The sequence below is a fragment of the Bombyx mandarina genome, chromosome 17 (assembly GCF_030267445.1).
Source record: "Bombyx mandarina strain Sakado chromosome 17, ASM3026744v2".
NCBI lineage: Eukaryota > Metazoa > Arthropoda > Insecta > Lepidoptera > Bombycidae > Bombyx > Bombyx mandarina.
The window spans coordinates 1,543,049-1,561,815 of NC_143223.1; the positions used below are offsets into that span (position 1 = coordinate 1,543,049).

General features: G+C 37.9%; 1 protein-coding gene across 1 annotated transcript in view; it reads right to left on the reverse strand.

Annotated features, from left to right (window-relative positions):
• The window catches only part of Ggamma30A (guanine nucleotide-binding protein subunit gamma-e), a 35,962-nt gene extending 17,554 nt beyond the window's left edge, over positions 1-18,408 (reverse strand). Inside the window, exons 1-3 of the mRNA XM_089734527.1 lie at positions 18,377-18,408; positions 16,737-16,809; positions 4,909-5,031 (exon numbers count right to left, since the gene is read on the reverse strand). Of these exons, the coding sequence (XP_089590653.1) occupies positions 4,909-5,021 (113 nt within the window). The 5' untranslated portion in view covers positions 5,022-5,031; positions 16,737-16,809; positions 18,377-18,408. The remainder of the gene's footprint in view (positions 1-4,908; positions 5,032-16,736; positions 16,810-18,376) is intronic.
• Positions 18,409-18,767: the final 359 nt, after the last annotated feature.

An 18,767-nucleotide genomic window follows, 5' to 3' on the forward strand; every position in this document is an offset into this window, starting at 1 on the left:
AATAAAAATACACGATAAAAAATATATATTTCATCTGAACAGCCTTTAAAACTATACGAACGATAAATGTTATTCAAATTAGACGCAGATGCATTAAGTATCGCGAGCTTCAAATTAGAATTCAGAATTAAATATAGAAAGAGAAGACTGACGGAGAATTATGAAATTCCCAACACTTTTTTTTATTTATTTTATTGCTTAGAATACAGAATGCGCGTACGCTCTACGCGGATCTAACTGTCTTGATACTTGGCTGTGAATTTTAATGGTGCCGCCGGAAAGCGAGAGTGCTTTTCCTATAAGCGCTATGGCGCGAAACACTATTTATGTAATGCATATTTTATAAAATTCGGGTTTTAGCATTTTGTGAGTGATTCAAAATCGAAGTTTTTGCTTCAGTTAAATTGTGTTTTTTTTTTATAGCTTAGATGGGTGGACGACCTCACAGCCCACCTGGTGTTAAGTGGTTTCTGGAGCCCATAGACATCCACAACGTAAATGCGCCACCCACCTTGAGGTATAAGATCTAAGGTCTTGAGTACAGTTACAACGGCTGCCCCACCCTTCAAGCCGAAACGTATTACTGCTTCACGGCAGAAATAGGCAGGGTGGTATTACCCACCCGCGCGGACTCATAAGAGGTCCTACTACCAGTAATTAGTAAGTTTTGCGTAAACTTACTAATTACACTTTTTGAGAATATACAGAAGGAGTGCAGAGTGCTGACATTTTTTTTTATTTATGCAGATATAATACATTAAATGAATAAATAAATAAAACATTACACAGGCTACTATGTATTTGACACACACACACACATATATACTCTGTAGTTTATTGTTAAAGTCTTTTTTTAAGGGATTTTATGACCTGGTAACTGAGACCTTTAAGTCATGTCTTATTTTAATCTATATTCATATTTTTATGAAAAATGATATTATGGAGTGAAATTAAATGAAGATCTGTTGTCATATTGAGAATAGATTAATATTGTCTGTCTTTAATATTTTTTTGTCTTTAACGTAGTTTTGGCGTAATCCGTGATCAAAAGCTAGTCTTTGACAATAGAACCATAATAATGTTCAAACTTATAATTTCAATTCAATAGTGGAATTTCGACTACCGGGAGACCACTAGTTTCACTAAAATCTCGACTTTTCTCTCATTCACATCACGAGTACAGAATATCTAAAGCAAAAACAAATTACCTGCGTTCGGGAATAGAACTAGGAACGCGTGATTTAGTAGTGCATACGTGAGCACTAGTGATAATCAAATGAACGAGAAGGCGAGCTTTTGGATTAAATAAGTTAATTAATTGAAAATTTCTTGTACGTTGGAAGGGGGGTATTAAGTAGCCGCGTAATGGAATGCAAAATATTTGTCTCCTTGGATTTTTTATGTGATCACCGAAAGGTCCAGAGAACTAATACCGTTATCGAACAGGGAAGCCGGTCAGTGAATCAGTGCGCTCTTATATCCCTCATATCAATACTTGTAGTGATAGCTAACACAGAAATTATGATGTGGGACATGTCTGAATCGCGCTGACGACATTTTCAAGATAAGTTTGCATACGTTCAAGTTCCGAACAATAATATGCGGATCTTGTATGGAAAAGTTTCACCCGCTCGTTGGGAGACCCCCTTAGTCGATCCCTCCAAATACCATTATATTATTAATTATACTATATTGTACGATATTGAGACCTTAAAACTTATATCTTAAGGTGGGTGGGGCGGTATTTACGTTGTAGATGTCTATAGGCTTCGGTAGGCACTTAACCACAGGTGTGCCGTGAGCTCGTCCACCTTTCCAAGCCAAAAAAAATATTCACTATGAGCAAAACCGTGTTTTTTATTGTTAATGAAACCCCTTAAAATAAATATAAAGCCAATTTTTGGCGACAGGGCGTATAGTACCCAACAAGGGTAGGTACCATTATCCAGTCTATTTCTGTCACGAAGCAGTCTCCAGTTAAAATTAAGAAGTTCAGTTAAAATCATCGAATTGTTGATACTAACACTAAATAAACCGGACCATCTATACTATAATAATATTATAAAGAGGAAAGATTTGTTTGTTTGTTTGTTTCGAATAGGCTCCGAAACTACTGGACCGATTTGAAAAATTCTTTTTCCATTAGAAGCCGACATTGTCCCTGATGAACATAGGCTACTTTTTTTAATTTTTTATTTATTTTTATTTTTTGGTTTCATGTGTGTTTTTATGTTTCCGAAGCGAAGCGAGGGCGGGTCGCTAGTTAATTATAAAGATAAATGTCGTGTGTTAAGCGAAATGGCGCTTAAACCAAATAGCTTTTCACCAATCGATATTATTTATTATTATTATTAATTTTATTGCCTTTGCAGACTGACGCGCATACGATGGTAAGCGGTTACCGTCACTCATGGACGTCAGCAATGCCAGGGGCAAAACCAAGCCGCTACCTACCTACCACCCGCGCGGACTCACAAGAGGTCCTACCAACTGTCTCTAAGTATATTTTATAGATTTTTTTTTATAGTAGTTTTCTACGTTATATAGCTAGCTGTTCGAACGAGCTCACCGCCCATATGGCGTGAAGTGACTACTAAAGCCCATAGGCATCACAGCGTGGACACCGTGACCCACCTTGAACGACACTTGTAAATAGCTATACATAATGTAAGTAATGTACTGTAATGAAATTTACGTTCACATACTCTCAGTGGGTACAACACATATTCATTTGGTTCCTCTTTGTATTTTCTGACTAGCTCTTACCCGCGACTTCTTTTACGTAGAAGGTGATTTTTTTTTAAATAATAGAATGTTAAGGAGCGATTGAAAGTACCGTAATCACGCTTTTTAACCGACTCCAAAAGAGGAGATGATCAATTCGACCACTATTTTTATATCTATGTATGTTCACCGATTTCTAGAGAATGCTTGAACAGACTCTGATAATTCTTGTTTATTTTTGGTCGAAAGTGTAGATAGACTTCCCGTATGGTCCTGTAATAATTAGGATCAGCATCTGACGATGGAATCTATCTATTTATTCATAAATTAAAACTAATGCGAAAATTTTGACGGTTGAAACACAGTTCTCTTAATTTATTTTAAATGAGAGAGTTTTTTTGTATACTCAGTTATGGTATTCGGGCTGGGGAGAATCGGCGGTGGAGTCTGCTGTAAGTAGTCTTTTTACAACATCCGATTATCCGAAATTAGCGACAATCGCGCCTTCTTTTATTAGTGTATATGGGCGCAAACGCCACTATTGGCAATAATCACTGGTGGTAGGACCTCTTGTGAGTCCGCACGGGTAGGTACCACCACCCCGCCTATTTCTGCCGTGAAGCAGCAATGCGTTTCGGTTTGAAGGGTGGGGTAGCCGTTGTAACTATACTGAGACCTTAGAACTTATATCTCAAGGTGGGGGGTTCATTTACGCTGTAGATGTTTATGGGCTCCGATAATCACTTAACACCAGGTGGGCTGTGAGTTCGTCCACCCATTTAAGCAATAAAAAAAATGAACATAATAATATAATATAGTTTTGTTTATTCTACGTTATTATTTATTTATTATTAGCAACATGAAATTGTTATTCTGATATACTTAAATATTTAGCAGACAGTGTTTTTATGTGAAAATGTTCAGAATATGTTTAATGTTTAAAAAAAAAGAATGTTTATATTATTGTTTAAAAACACAAATGACTGTATAAATAATTAAATATTAATAAAGCATAAATATTAATAATAATTTATACAATAATTAACAGTAATAATTTAATTAAGTATTGTAATTGTTATGCAAATGATGTTGTTTATACCTACCTATGTTAGTTTATATCAGTTAAAAGTAATTTATGTAAAATAAATTATGTCAAAGTCATGTAAAAATCACTAAAATATGTATTGTGAATATTAATTTATATTTTCGCAGTCATTACATTTGTTTGTATAAAAGAAGTTGTAGTTGCTATAACCAACACAAAATGGCTAATTGTGTAAAAACTAAGACGTGTGGCTTATTGTAATAAAGAAGTAATGTTAACGTTTTATATATACATAATTGTATTGTATTTTCATTGCAATAGATCTTATGTGTGAAAACTCTGGCGTAACGCCGACATGTACCTCTATTCATTTAGGCCGTGTCTTCATCTGACTGTACAAGTTTTTTAATGTTCATCAGACGCCTAATCGCTGCAGTGGACATGCTGTCACTTACAGTGATACATGATAATCAGAGACCTAGTCCTAGATGTCACGGATCACACCACCGTTACTCTGTAAGAATATCGTGACAATTTATTTTATGACAGGCCACAATAAATTCGTAGCGAAACCAATAAAACACAATAATATTAATAAATATTAAAACGGAAGATGAACTACTTGCTGCTTATATAAATAGTTATCGGCAAACAATTGTAAGTAATGTGCGAATAAGGAAATATGTATAGTTAACCGTTATTTTTACTATTAGAAAACACATGTATGAGGAAAAACAATAAGGCCAGATTAATCTAAATAATTCCAATTTTAGCATAAAATAGTTTCAGAATTATACATCCCAACTTAGTCAATAAAAATGTTATTGAGTTTGTAGAAGAAAAAAATCACTAACGTGCGTTATTATTGTTAAAATAAGTTCCTACAAAATGCGATTTCGAAAATATGTAACGAACGCAAAAAACATTACATTATTTAATCAATTAAACATACAACAATAGACTTGTATGAAATCACTCAAACGAAAGAGACCACATATCCTAACATCTAAAACACGGGATTGTAAACCTCAACTACACGAAGAGAAGCACTAAAATCGTATAAAACACAACACTGGGCACTCCCGATGACGTCATATATATTCTTTTCGTAATTATCAAAGCACTGGAGAGTTACTCACGCTGCGATGCTCCTGGATAGCGGCCAACGGTCCATAGAAGCCTGGTACTTCATGTTTTCAATCTGCTTCTTCAGTGCTTCTTTGTCCATTGCTGCGAGTATACTGGGGTCCATCGCGCAGAATCTGTGGTATAAAACACGCACACATACACGTGGGTTAGTGTGAACGAATCGTGTACGTGTAGGGAACAGCGGTTGTACAGGTGAGCAGGAAAGTGCTATTGGAGAAATACTTTTTTTCTTTTTTTTTTACATCATAGTCATAACAAGCAAGAAGAAATTGTGCAAGAATTGTCTTTAGATAATCAGGTGATTAACCCTTTTTTATTGCTTAGATGGGTGGACGAGCTCACAGCCCACCTGGTGTTAAGTGATTACTGGAGCCCATAGACATCTACAACGTAAATGCGCCACCCACTTTGAGATATAATTTCTAAGGTCTCAAGTATAGTTACAACGGCTGCCCTACCCTTCAAACCGAAACGCATTACTGCTTCACGGCAGAAATAGGCAAATATTTCTTACGTCTCGACAAATAAATATTTCTTACGTATAAGCGATAGTGTTTTCCGGGACATTTTCCCAGAATTAACACTAGAGCAGTACAGATCGTAATCGCGACCCGCTGCGAAGATCCGGCGAGAAACTCAGCGGGGCCTTGTCCTATGGACCTAAAAGCATTAATGTTTTGCAGCACGATTGGGTAGGATGTTTTAAGCAGATTTTCAAGGATTTTACTTGACCTATTGTTTTCTCATCGTGCAAGTTCATGAGCCGACCCGACTACGAGTAATCAGAGCTTTTTACCTATCAGACCGTCAACGAATTATATTATAAAAAATAATTTAAAAATAATGCTACCAAATTTGTGGGCGATGGTCCAAAATCATCCGCTGTACAAACACAGACAAAGCGAAAAGCTTTGCCTGTGTTAGGGCCATGTATGTGTGGGTGATGCGCGCGCAGAATTTCGTAGTTTCTATGACAACCCCTTAGGAACACTAAAATAAATACGTTCAGGCGATTTTTGCATCTAAGCCATTCGTTTAAGATCGACAATGGCACGTGTGGACATTTGTAAAATTAATGAATTAATACCCGCCAGTTCTTGCGAGTTTTGTTCGTTATTCTTTGTTTTCGCGCATTTAACACAGGGGGCGTTTGCAGCGTTGCAGCGCTTACTGAAAGCGATATAAAGATTTATTCTAACCATAATTAGGCCATAATAGTCAATTTCGTGCGAACAAAACAACATTGTTTCAAAAGTTTAATTAACAAATACATAGTTAGCCATTCCGAACCACTGTATTCAGTTTGAAAATAACTCAGACTACTGCCACTTTAGTTTCTGTAGAAGCTAAACGAGCATGCGGATCATCCCACGATAAGTGACTTAAGCTGAATAAAAAAAAAACTATTCCGCTTAATAAGCTAGTTAATTTAATCTTAATATATTATGTAAAAAAATTATTCAAATACCATTTCTATATGAGATGAATTTCTCCAAAGTCAAAATTTGCGTAGCCGTCAAATTGATTCAGCTAATGAATATTTAATGTGATTACTTCAGATTAATCAAAATGAATGTAACAATTCTTGTTCATAATTAATTATATCATTACTTAGTTTATGGTTCGTACACGGATGAAAATGGCTCATGGATTAGATGCGTCTTCTCACTCTTATCTGAGTACGTGGGGTCGGCAAAGCCTGTTCCATTTAGGCCTATACGCCATATCTGCTCTCTAAATCTTCTCTCGTTTAATATCCCCTAGACATAGTCCATCCATGTCTTTTTGGGACGTTCCCAGAACTAGCTGTGTAGCCTTGAAGTCTCTGTACTGTTCTAGTATTAATAAGACACTATCGCTTAGACGTAAGAAGCATTTATTTGTCGAGACGTAAGAAATATTTGCGTATTTCTGCAATCTTGTCTATTTAGCATAAGGTGGTTTAAAGTTGTCCTGGCCTAAAGGATAAGACGCCCGGTGCAGACGTATCTAGTGATGTACCGGTGTTCCAATCCCGCAGGCGGGAACTAACTTTTCTAATGAAATACATACTTAACAATTGTTCACGATTGAGTTCTACGATGAAAGAATAACATGGTGTAATAAAAATTGCGTAATTACTGGTGGTAGGACGTCTTATGTGAGTGTGCCGTGTGCCTATTTCTCCCGTGAAGCAGTAATGCGTTTCGGTTTGAAGAGTGGGGTAGCCGTTGTAACTATATTGAGACCTTAGAACTCATATCTGAAGGTGGGTGGCGCATTTACGTTGTAGATATCTATTGGCTCCGGTAACCACTTAACACCGGGTGGGCTGTGAGCTCGTCCACCCATCTATGCAATAAAAAAAAACACTGATGACTTAGATAATTAATTACGCGGTATTAAATTCTCACAAGAAGAAGAAATGTTTGCTAAAATCGTTTGAGTTTAATCACGTCTATTTGACTACTAATGCGATTTAATGTCGAATTTAATAAAGATATGTGCTTATATACTAGTCTAAGTTTATGAACACCGAAAACTGCAATACGTACTAGTTTTAATAGAGTATAAATTGCATGCTCAGTGCAGTCGACTGATAAATTGGATTAAACAGCCATCTTACAGTTCGGCTCGACTCGTTAGTGAGACATGGAGCTGAGAAAGTTTGGATGTGTTATTTTAGGTTAAAGTGAGATCAAGTGAAATCGATTCGATCGAATTGATATTATTTAAGCTTCAATAGACAAAGAGACAATAGACAAAGAAGAGACAATAGAGAAATCGTAAATTGTTACTGGAGCCCATAGACATCTACAACGTAAATGCGCCATCCACCTTGAGATATAAGTTCTAAGGTCTCAGTATAGTTACAATGGCTGCCCCACCCTTCAAACCGAAACGCATTACTGCTTCACGGCAGAAACAGGCAGGGTGGTGGTACCTACCCGCGCGAACTCACAAGAGGTCCTACCAGTATGGTAAATAAGGACACGCTTGAGATATTTTGCAGTCTCAGTTAATGAAGCGATAGCTGTGATCGCCTTCTTACTTAAAACTGTGCAAGACGAAAGTGAAAAATGTGCAAAATAAATTTAAACTGCGTACAGAACAAAATTGGTGATAAAAACAAATAGAACTTATAGCGTTCTTAGTACGATTTAAGGTTAAGAAATGTAAATCCTTAATCAATAATTTATAGGTAATAAAAGAGTATTAGAATGCTGTTGCGATCAAGAATGTACGCTTTGTAAAATTCGTAATTCGTAATAAAACAATAGAAACAATAATTGTAAAGTGCTTTCGGCTACAGGTGGATCTCCGAAGAAACAATAAACAATAAAGAAACAAGAAAATTTAAGACTCTCACAATCACTCTACGATTTAGATTTACTGCAAAACCGCGTTTTCGATAAACAAAAAACAGACGGCAAAATATATACACGACAGCAGCTCTACAGAATGGATTTTGTAAAGTACAAAAAATGAAGTGAAATGTTAAATTGCACTCCATAGTTAAGAACTAGTAATGTAAGTTCATGTGATCATGTGGCTTTTATTACCCTTCCAGACATACGAGCCTACGGCCCACCTGTTGGTGAGTGGTTACCGTCACCCATGCACTTTAGCAATGCCAGGGGCAGAGCCAAGCTGCCTATCGTACAAGCAGTACAAGGCTGTATGGCAGTGTGGGACTACCATGACATGTGACTACCAGAGGAAAAATGGCTCGGTCAAGTTGGACGCAGGTGGCAACGGACCAGCCGCACCGGACATCAGTCGGAGAGGCCTATGTACAGCAGTTGCCTCTACTATCAAAAGGGATAAGATACCTAGTGTGCTCGTACGGACTGATAGGATACCCGTGTTTATTACCTAATACTATCTTCCTATATTTATTCCTAAATAAGTGCAAAGAATGGCCTCAAGCAGGGAGAGATGGCGGGACATTGTTAGACGCATCGAGTCTGCCCCGTCCAACACTGATGACGGCGACTACTCTGTCAAGAGCGACACGATTGAGAAGAACTAATTTCTAACTTAATAATATAATTTCAACAGTTAATAAATGCAATCGTGTAATAAATTAATTATTTGGCCCACTAATTACTGCTTTACGTATTGTGAAACCACATAGGTAGTGTCCAATAGCTCTACGACTTTTTACATCTAAGCTATCGTATGCAGTTATAGTGTAATTGGTACTTCAACTTTATACCTCAGGATGGGTGCCTACCTAGCTTGACGTTGTGATTGATACATATGGGTTACCGGATAACGCCAGGTAGACCGTGGACTTGTTCATACATAGAAAAAAAAAAAAAAAACAAAGAAATAAACAGATTTCGATAAACAAAATCATTGAATATTTAAACGATAAAGTAATTTGAGAAATTTTGATAAATGTACATAAAATTGAATAATTGATTTTTGAATACCGTATCCAAACCGAACCGATCCATTGACTCCATGTTTCAACTAGTCCAGATCCTTCGGGCTAATTATAGTACAATCATGTAATCATCATAATTTAAATAATCCTTAATATATTGTTCATTTGGTAAATGGTACTGGTAGGACCCCTTGTGAGTTCGCGTGGGTAGGTATCACAACCCTGCCTATTTCTGCCGTGAAGCAGTAATGCGTTTCGGTTTGAAGGGTAGGGCAGTCGTTGTAACTATACTTGAGACCTTAGAACTTATATCTCAAGATGGGTGGCGCATTTACGTTGTAGATGTCTATGAGCTCCAGTAACCACTTAACACCAGGCGGGCTATGAGCTCGTCCACCAATCTAAGCAATAAAAAAATAAAAAATAATATTCTGCTGAGTGAGTGATATTACTGAGTAGACCGACAATCCGAAAGCTATTATTCGGAACTTCCTTAAAATATGTATGCAAAAATAATTTCTTAGCGCGGTTCAGGCATCTCTCAAATATCTTTTGCTCTACGAGTTTACAATAATATGTATATTAGCTCCAGGTAGAGTTAGAAGTAATTGTTTATAATATACTGAGATTTAATTGATCAGTAGTAATGCCTTTGAGCCTTCGACAGTGACGTTCACTCACCTCAGTCATCTGCTAGAACAGTCTGATAAGTTTCATGTAACAAACAATAAGTTATTATAAGCTATCGGTCTTAAAATCCAGCTGTTTTTCTTTGATCATGGCGCTAATCCCTTTTTGATCAACAGCCTGGGTTCTGACTCGAGGCAGACGGGAGATAAGTTGCCAAATTTCACCCGTAGTTCATGTCTCCTGTCGCCTTGCATAGACTGAACGCCAAGCTGACAGTCGTCATCGCCACAATCGCTGGGCCTCTGAGTATACAAGGGCTACCTCGTCTAGACGGCGCCGCCAACTAATACTCCGGGATACCCCACTGACTCAGAACCGGCGAGGGTCGGGGCGGGCGGCCATCCGTTCTTAAAATAAACTAATCACGTTCGTATTGAACGTCCTTAATAGCGTTCGATCGATAGCAATCGCGATTATGTAGCCGTATTCGAATTGGCCCGCGTTCTATGACCGTAATCCGTGAAAATATTGTTCACGATTTATATCTGAGGCTTGTTTGTTTTACTAAATAGCTCGCAGGCTTAATATAAGTGTTCGTTCGAGGTTATATCGGGAGGAGTTGGGTTGCAAAACATTGTATTCGAAATAGAAGATTAAGTAAGCTTAGAGTGGCAGCGTCTGCTTGGTAATACGGTGTAATTATTTAATATGAATCGATTGTAGGGCTATTTGCAGACTCATACGGGTGTATATCACTCACCCACCCACTTCTGCGACTAAACAACCTACAAAAAAAAAAAGTTTCTTTTTTTTGCTTGTATGGGTGGACAAACTCACTACCTACCTGGTGCTAAGTGGTTACTTGAGCCCATAGACATCTACAACGTAAATGCGCCACCCACCTCGAGATATAAGTTCTAAGGTATCAGTATAGTTACAACGACTGCCCCACCCTTCAAACCGAAACGCATTACTGCTTCACGGCGGAAATAGGCGGGGTGGTGGTACCTACCCGCGTGGACTCACAAAAGTCCCTACCACTAGTAAAAAATAAATTACGAATCTAAATTACAGTCCGCATGTCGCAAGGTGCTTAATCACATTAACATTTCGATTTTTGATTCCGGCGATTGCTTAACATCACGCGCAAGCCCCCGATGTATGTACATACACAGTATTTTGCGGCAGGCAAGGCAGCGGCTTGGCTCTGCCCCTGGCATTGCTGAAGTCCATGGGCGACGGTAACCACTCACCATCAGGTGGGCCGTATGCCCGTCTACCTACAAGGGCAATAAAAAAAAAAGAAAAAAAAAGTAATCTATACTAATAATATAGGTATATAAATCTATAGTGGTTTTTACGAATGTTCCGTTATAACTACTGAACCATGCTTCCGATTGTTTTTTTTTTTTTTTGGTCAGGAGGAAATCGCCGGATTTCCCGCCCTTTTCTGGGCGGATACTGAACCAACGTCCAAACCTCGCATGAGACAGAACTCATGACAAGGCAAAGGGGGGAAAGCGAAGCGTTTAGTGCGGAGCATATCTCTCCCATCACCCTCCCCCTCGGGACGCCGGACTGGCGGTCGTCGACGCCACGACCACCAGCCCTCTCGGTCGGCAAACTGTCCGAAGCCCGCCTAAGGCTAATATTTATATGAGTGTTGGACTCCCTAATAATAATGACAATAAATAATAATGTTAATTTTAAATACCCCAGCGAAGCGGGCGAGTACGGCTTGTGTATTCTAAACACAGAGCACTTGTACTCCTTAATTGTACTCGAAGTTCTAAGATCATACTCACAGGTCACGAACGGCCACTTGACTCATAGAGCTGACCATCTAACCACGAACCCTACAAACTTGGATCAATTGTATTTAATTGACTGATATGTGATAAACGAATGTAGGCATGGCTCGCGAGACGCATGTGAGCTTTGGCGCTCTATGCAAATATAAGTCTAAAATAAAGGTAACCCTTTATTTTTAAGACTGCAATTAAATTTCGATACGTGTTTAAAAATAATACGTGAGCGATAGCTATACTAATATTATAAAGAGGAAAGATTTGTTTGTTAGTTTGTTTGTATTGAATAGGCTCCGAAACTACTGAACCGATTTGAAAAGTTCTTTCACTGTTTGGAAGCTACACTATTCCCGACTGACATAGGCTATAATATTATTTGAAAAAAATTTGGGATCTTTACTAAAACTCCAATAATGTAACCCAAGGTGTAAAAAAATTACCTAACACATTATTTACATCGCGTGCCCTGCGAAAACTATTGATGATAGAATAATATAATGTACTACGACTTTGTAGAACACTTTATTATTTACAAAAAGTGTCACAACAGCATATGGTATGCTGCCACTATTATAGTTATGCCACAATAAGTGTTCTTTTATTTTAAAAAATGAAACAACGTCAAATATCGTTAAAATTTTTGGTAAAGACCCGAGCGAAGCTGGAGCGGGCCGCTAGTCTGAAGAGTTTGTTTGTTTGGTTGAACGCGCTAATCTCCGGAACTATTACTCCAATTTGTCCGATTCTTTCAGTGTTAAATAGCCCATTTATTGAGGAAGGCTATAGGCTATAATATAACGTCACGTTAAGACCAATACGAGCGGAGCACTAATAAAGAATATTTCAAAATCAGTTAAACTTTCGTTAAAATAATGTATGACAGAATTGTTCCCCTTTAAATGTTCTATAAGCAATGCGACACTATATTTTAAGGTTGGCTCACTGTAACCTTTTTTATATACCTTAAATGGCTCCTTATAATTCTATTTTCCAAAAATATTTTCACCCTCTACGTAAATGAAGTCGCGGGTAAAATTTAGCGTTATCCCGAAGTAACTACAGTTTTTACTGGTGGTAGGACCTCTTGTGAGTCCGCGCGGGTAGGTACCACCGCCCTGCCTATTTCTGCCGTGAAGCAGTAATGCGTTTCGGTTTGTGGGGCAGCCGTTGTAACTATACTTGAGACCTATAGAACTTATATTCTATAGATGGGTGGCGCAATTACGTTGTGGATGTCTATGGGCTCCAGTAACCACTTAATACCAGGTGGGCTGTGAGCTCGTCCACCCATCTAAGCAATAAAAATAAAATAAAAAAACTATTCCACGCGGACAAAGTCGCGAGCAAAAGGTAGTCAAATATAATATTGTTCTTAGTCTATGCATTTAGTTGGACACGTCCAATGTGGCTTTAAGATGGTGCTTCCATTACCTGTCCCTTCTATTTCTGCCGTCAAGTATCTATACGTTTTGTAAATGTAAGCTACAGTGCACTTTAAATTGAGATTGAATGTGTCTCTATGGATTCTGGTAACAATCATTAACAGTAACCGTTTAGGAAAAACTTTCAAAACGATAAATTACCAAATTTTGATCTTTTGAATTTTAGAAACTCAAGCAAACTGCAATTTTTTAATCTATTGAGTTTGAAAAAAAAAACTAAAATGTATGTGGGAAACGGAACGTTTAGAGTGAAAGGGATGAATGTATGGGGAAGAAAGGGACCGAGGAGAGATGATTAAGATGGCGATCGGACATTGTGAACATTTTACGAGGTGTGTTAATATACTGAATTTTGTTACTTTTCCAAATAACTGTTATTTACTTTGAGCTAAGCCCACATGTACCATCTAAATTCTTCTAGAACTTCATAATGCAATTGCTGTTACTCAATCTAAATTCAAGAAGTAATCTCGTAACTTTAATAGACAAGCCGAAAATAATTAATTACACGACAACAGAGCGAAGGCAGCCATCTGTTCCGAGTGGAGAGTCGTAACAAAAAAACATTCCAAACGTAAATATTTGTTTGAGAACATCTTTGATCGTGGAGGTTTGTTGTTGTGTGGGCAACAAAATTAACTTACATATTACTGGATAGAATGGATAGAATACGGAATGAATATGTTCGAGGAAGTCTAAAAATGTCACCTGTGACAGAGAAGTTGAGAAACGCGCGTTTGGGATCTTATGGACATGTGATGAGACGAAATGACAATGAGGTTTAACTATTAATGTGGAAGGCTTTACAGGAAGAGGTAGACCTAAGAAAAATGTATGGATTGCGTGAAAGAGAGGCGTGTGTGAGAGAGGGATGAGTGAAGAAATGGTATATGATATGGAAAGAGACAACATGTTGCACCGACCCCAAGTGACTCGGAAAATGATATTGCTGGATGGACGACAGTAATTTTTTTTATTTTCCTTAGACACGTGAATGACCTCAACTTTACACTATTTCGAAGCCTACATATATCACAGCGTGAGATTTTTTCCCCCCTTTTTATGCAGACATACGGCCTATCTGATGGTAAGTGTTTACCGTCGCATGGACGTCAGCAAAGCCAGGGTCACAGGTGAGTCGCTGTTGGTGACGTCACCCACCTTGAGACATCAGGTTTAAGTCTCAGTTGTATAGTACAGCAGAAATAAGCTTGACTAGGCTACCACTAAGCGTTGGCTTGTGATAGTGCGCTTGTATAATGGTATATCTTAGTCGTATTTACGACACCCACGGGAAGATGGAGGGTAGTGTTATCCCAGACACCGCACAGCTAAAATTGTACTCGCGGGTATTGTACAGGCGTTGGAGGAATCTCATTACAAGTTTCAGCACTTACTTAATACTTAAGTTAGGTTTTTTGTTACACTAGTGTTTTACATAAAAGCGGACCGTGAAAGCGTTTTTATTTTTTTATTACTTAGATGAGTGGACGATCTCACAGCCCACCTGGTGTTAAGTGGTTACTGGAGCCCATAGACATCTACAACGTAAATGCGCCACCCACTTTGAGATATAAGTTTTAAGGTCTCAAGTATAGTTACAATGGCTGCCCCACCCTACAAACCGAAACGCATTACTGCTTCACGGCAGAAACAGGTGGGGTGGTGGTATCTACTCCCGCGGACTCACAAGAGGTCTAACCACCAGTAAAAACTTACTTACTACTCGCCGAGGAAAATTTTCCATACATTGCGATTTAAAAAAAAAAACTTTTCATTACATTTCTTAGATAATGCGCATCCATTACAAAAGGTATATCATCATCAGTCTGTATCTCTCCACTGCTGGATGTAGACCTCTCCCATAGTCCGCCACCATTAACGATCCTCCGCCTTCCACATCCAATCTTTCCCAGCATATCACCGCAAGTCATCGGTCCAACGGGCAAGGGGATGCCCAACGCTGCGCTTATCGGCACGTGGTCTCCAGTCCAAAACGCGTCTGCTCCAACGGCCATCGGTTCTGAGACACGTATGTCCGGCCCATTGCCATTTCAGCTTGCTAATCTTTAGGGCTATGTCGGTTACTTTGGTTCTTTCACGGATTTCATCATTTCTGACTCGATCTATCAAAGAAACTCCGAGCATACACCTTTCCGTAGCACGCTGAGCGACTTTGAACTTAGGGACTAGACCTACGGTCAATGTCCACTTTTCAGCGCCGTATGTCATGACCGGGCGCACGCAAAGGTATATGTGAAATGTAGTGAAATGTAAACACATATTGAGAGTTATGAATTTTCAAAATTCATTAAACTGTAATTTTTAAGGCGGTTTTGTCTATTTAATTATTATTTTTAAAACACGATTCTTAATAATCTAATTTTTAATGCGAACGTAAACAAAATGAATAAAGCTGATCCGCATTAAGTCATTGTTTTATTCACAGAACGTATTCCTTTAAAAAAAACTCCGAGGAAAAATGTAAAGATTAACTTAAATAAGAAACGACAGATAATTATTTGTTGTTGATGAAAACAAAAACTTTTTTGTATTCCAGAAGAATAAGGAATTTGGACAAAGAAAAATTATGTCCAATATGTTTCCTCTTTTTTTTTATAAAAATAATAGTTATAAGCTGCAGGTCTACCACGCCGAAAATAGATGCCTCAACCTCTACGCATCAGGTCCAAGATAGCGCGGCAGGTCCAAGAAACGCTGGTTGGATATGGTAGGCCCAAGAAACGCTGGTTGGATGTGGAGGACAATAACCTCATCCAGAAGGATGCCGAAGACCGGGCAAAGTGGTGGAGTTTTAGTAGGGAAGCGGACCCTGGCACTGGACCGGGAAAACGCTAGGAAGAAGAAGAAGGATGGACGATTTCTTTGTGGTCCAGCGATCTTTCCCGTATCATCTAAACAGGTGGGCGAGCAGCCCGGTGGTGTGGGATATGCTAACAGTTGCCCGAGCGCCTTGAGAAATGACCTAACAGCACAACGACAGCTGTTTCGCCAATGCACCTACTACCGGATCGAGATCGCGACCCGCTGAGAAGATCCAGCGAGCAACTCAGTGGGTTGATGCTTTGGGCTAGTTGAACGTTGAACTCTCTAGCGTTTACGACGAGTACGGTTTTTTTTATTGCTTTGATGGGTGGACGAGCTCACAGCCCACCTGGTGTTAAGTGGTTACTGGAGCCCATAGACATCTACAACGTAAATGCGCTACCCACCTAGAGATATAAGTTCTAAGGTCTCAGTATAGTTACAACGACTGTCCCACCCTTCCAACCAAAACGCATTACTGCTTCACGGCAGAAATAGGCCGGGAATAGAAATAATTCTTTACTATGCTAGTTAGTCGAAATGAATATAGAAAGTAACTTTAAATCTGGTTAGATCTTTCTAAGGAGATCTAAGGTTAGCTTGTTTATCATAAATTAATAAATCTATTAATTTTAGAATAAGAATTAAGTTATTAGCAAAGTAACTAATTAGAGTGTAAAATTTATCGTTTGGCAATCTTACTTCGAAAAATATATATAAAATACATTCCAAAAATATACCTTATTTATGTCACTTCTTGAATTCGGTGAAAGGTTCTTGCGACTTCTGTACAGTTACTAAGCTTCAATTCACCTAAAAAGGACAAACAATTAGTTTTTTTTTTTACGAAAACTTTTTGCCGTTGAATACAGATGAGTATTTGACCCATCTGATGGTGAATGGTAACCGTTACTTATCGTAAAGGTCATTTAGTTTAATAAGCATGATAAATGGACATAATTGATCCTAATTAATTTAAAGACAGTGTTCTTCAAATTCACAGATTAAACTAGTCTATGTAAAACTACAAGAGACACACTCGCTTTCTATCTCACTCGCACGATTTTAATAAAATTAACTAAATTAAATGAAAATAGACCACAAGCAATCATGCTTGGCGTGTCCCATAGTAATAGGCCAACCCGTTTTCCTAAATTTTTGTAGTCCTGCCATTGACTATGGCAGTTGCTGGCCAGGAGTTTTTTTTTAAAGTCAATATGAATTTTAAGATTAGCTTACCTCGACTGTCAATGTCACGTAGGCATTCCGAATTGAATTCCAGACTCCGAATTTTTTTTTTTTCATTAAAAACTAAGGACACGAATTAACATACAGCCACACAACAACAAGTTGACGATAACCTATTTACGTGATCGCGTGACGAGTGACGATGCGGCCCGTATAATTTAATTAAGCCTAATTTGATTAGTCCGCTAAGCTACCGTCTGGAATGTTAAGTCGGAATACTAGTTTTTACCCGTGACTTGCTTTTTTATTTACATTATTCTGCCGGAGTTTGGTTTAAATATCAACAGTTTTTCTATGTTAATTTATAAAATTAAATAAAAAATTCGAACTTTTTTTATTTGCACAATTTTTTTAAATCCAGAATTCCTATTCTATCTTCCGTGAATAGGTATATAAACGTCAAATTATAGAATATTTACATAGATTGTATTTATTGATATGTATTTTAACTCTGAAACTTCGAAGAGGTAGTCGTACTAACTGCTATTACAAACTCCACAATCGGTCGCTCCTGAGGTAAGCCATAGGCATATGCGTTGTGGTAGTACACGTGGTAAAACACGAGTAGAAGACACTCTAAGAGACCTTCGGACGTTGCCTTTAGGATTACCCAAGCACAAGGATTTACTAAAACCTTCACCACTACAATCCAGGTCGATGTGAGGCAGATACTGTTTTTATCTAGGACTCGATTTTTTTTTCTTTATTTTTTTTTTTAGAGCACAGAATATGTTTTGGTGAGTATATGTAAATATAGTATTAATCTATAAGTTCTGGTGATCAGGCATGCTATCAGCTCGTTTGACGTCATAAGCAATTTATAACACATCATTAAATATATATTTCTCGAAAATTAACGACTACAGCCTGCTATCGATATTAATTTTATGACACGTTGGAAAAAAAATATATATTGAAATCAACATTGTTCTAAATGCTTTTTCAATTTGTTTTATTTAATAATATAATTATTCACAATCACAACGCACGTTCACCATGACAAAAAAACACAATTTACCCAGAAAAAAAAATTGGGAACAACGCTTAAGATCCCGCCACAATTTGACATTTACAAAGAGCACAGATTATCAAACTAAACGAACTGTATGAACAGATTAGTTATTTCTCGTACCGTATAGCCGTGTAGCTCTGTGGACAGCTCTAAGTTGAGTGCTAGAACCAGTACAGGCAGGCCTACCGCCTCTACGCTCTAATTGTCTAAGAATGTGTCATGCAACATTTTAGACCGTCGCTAATATTGCATATTGGCATGTTTATTTGATTTCAATTAAAATTTGTATATGCGTGTCTGTGGATCGTGTGAAGCCACAAAGAATTTTAATCAGTAATGCGCAATGACTTGCTTGACTTACTTTACCTGTGGAATGCCACATCCTAAGCTCCCATGGGTAGGTGCTGTAGCCTTATTTATTTTTGTGACAGTTAATGCTCAGAGTAATAAAAAAGGGTGGATTTTATCAAAATAATAATATTTCTGGTTCAAAAACTAAATAAACACGCTT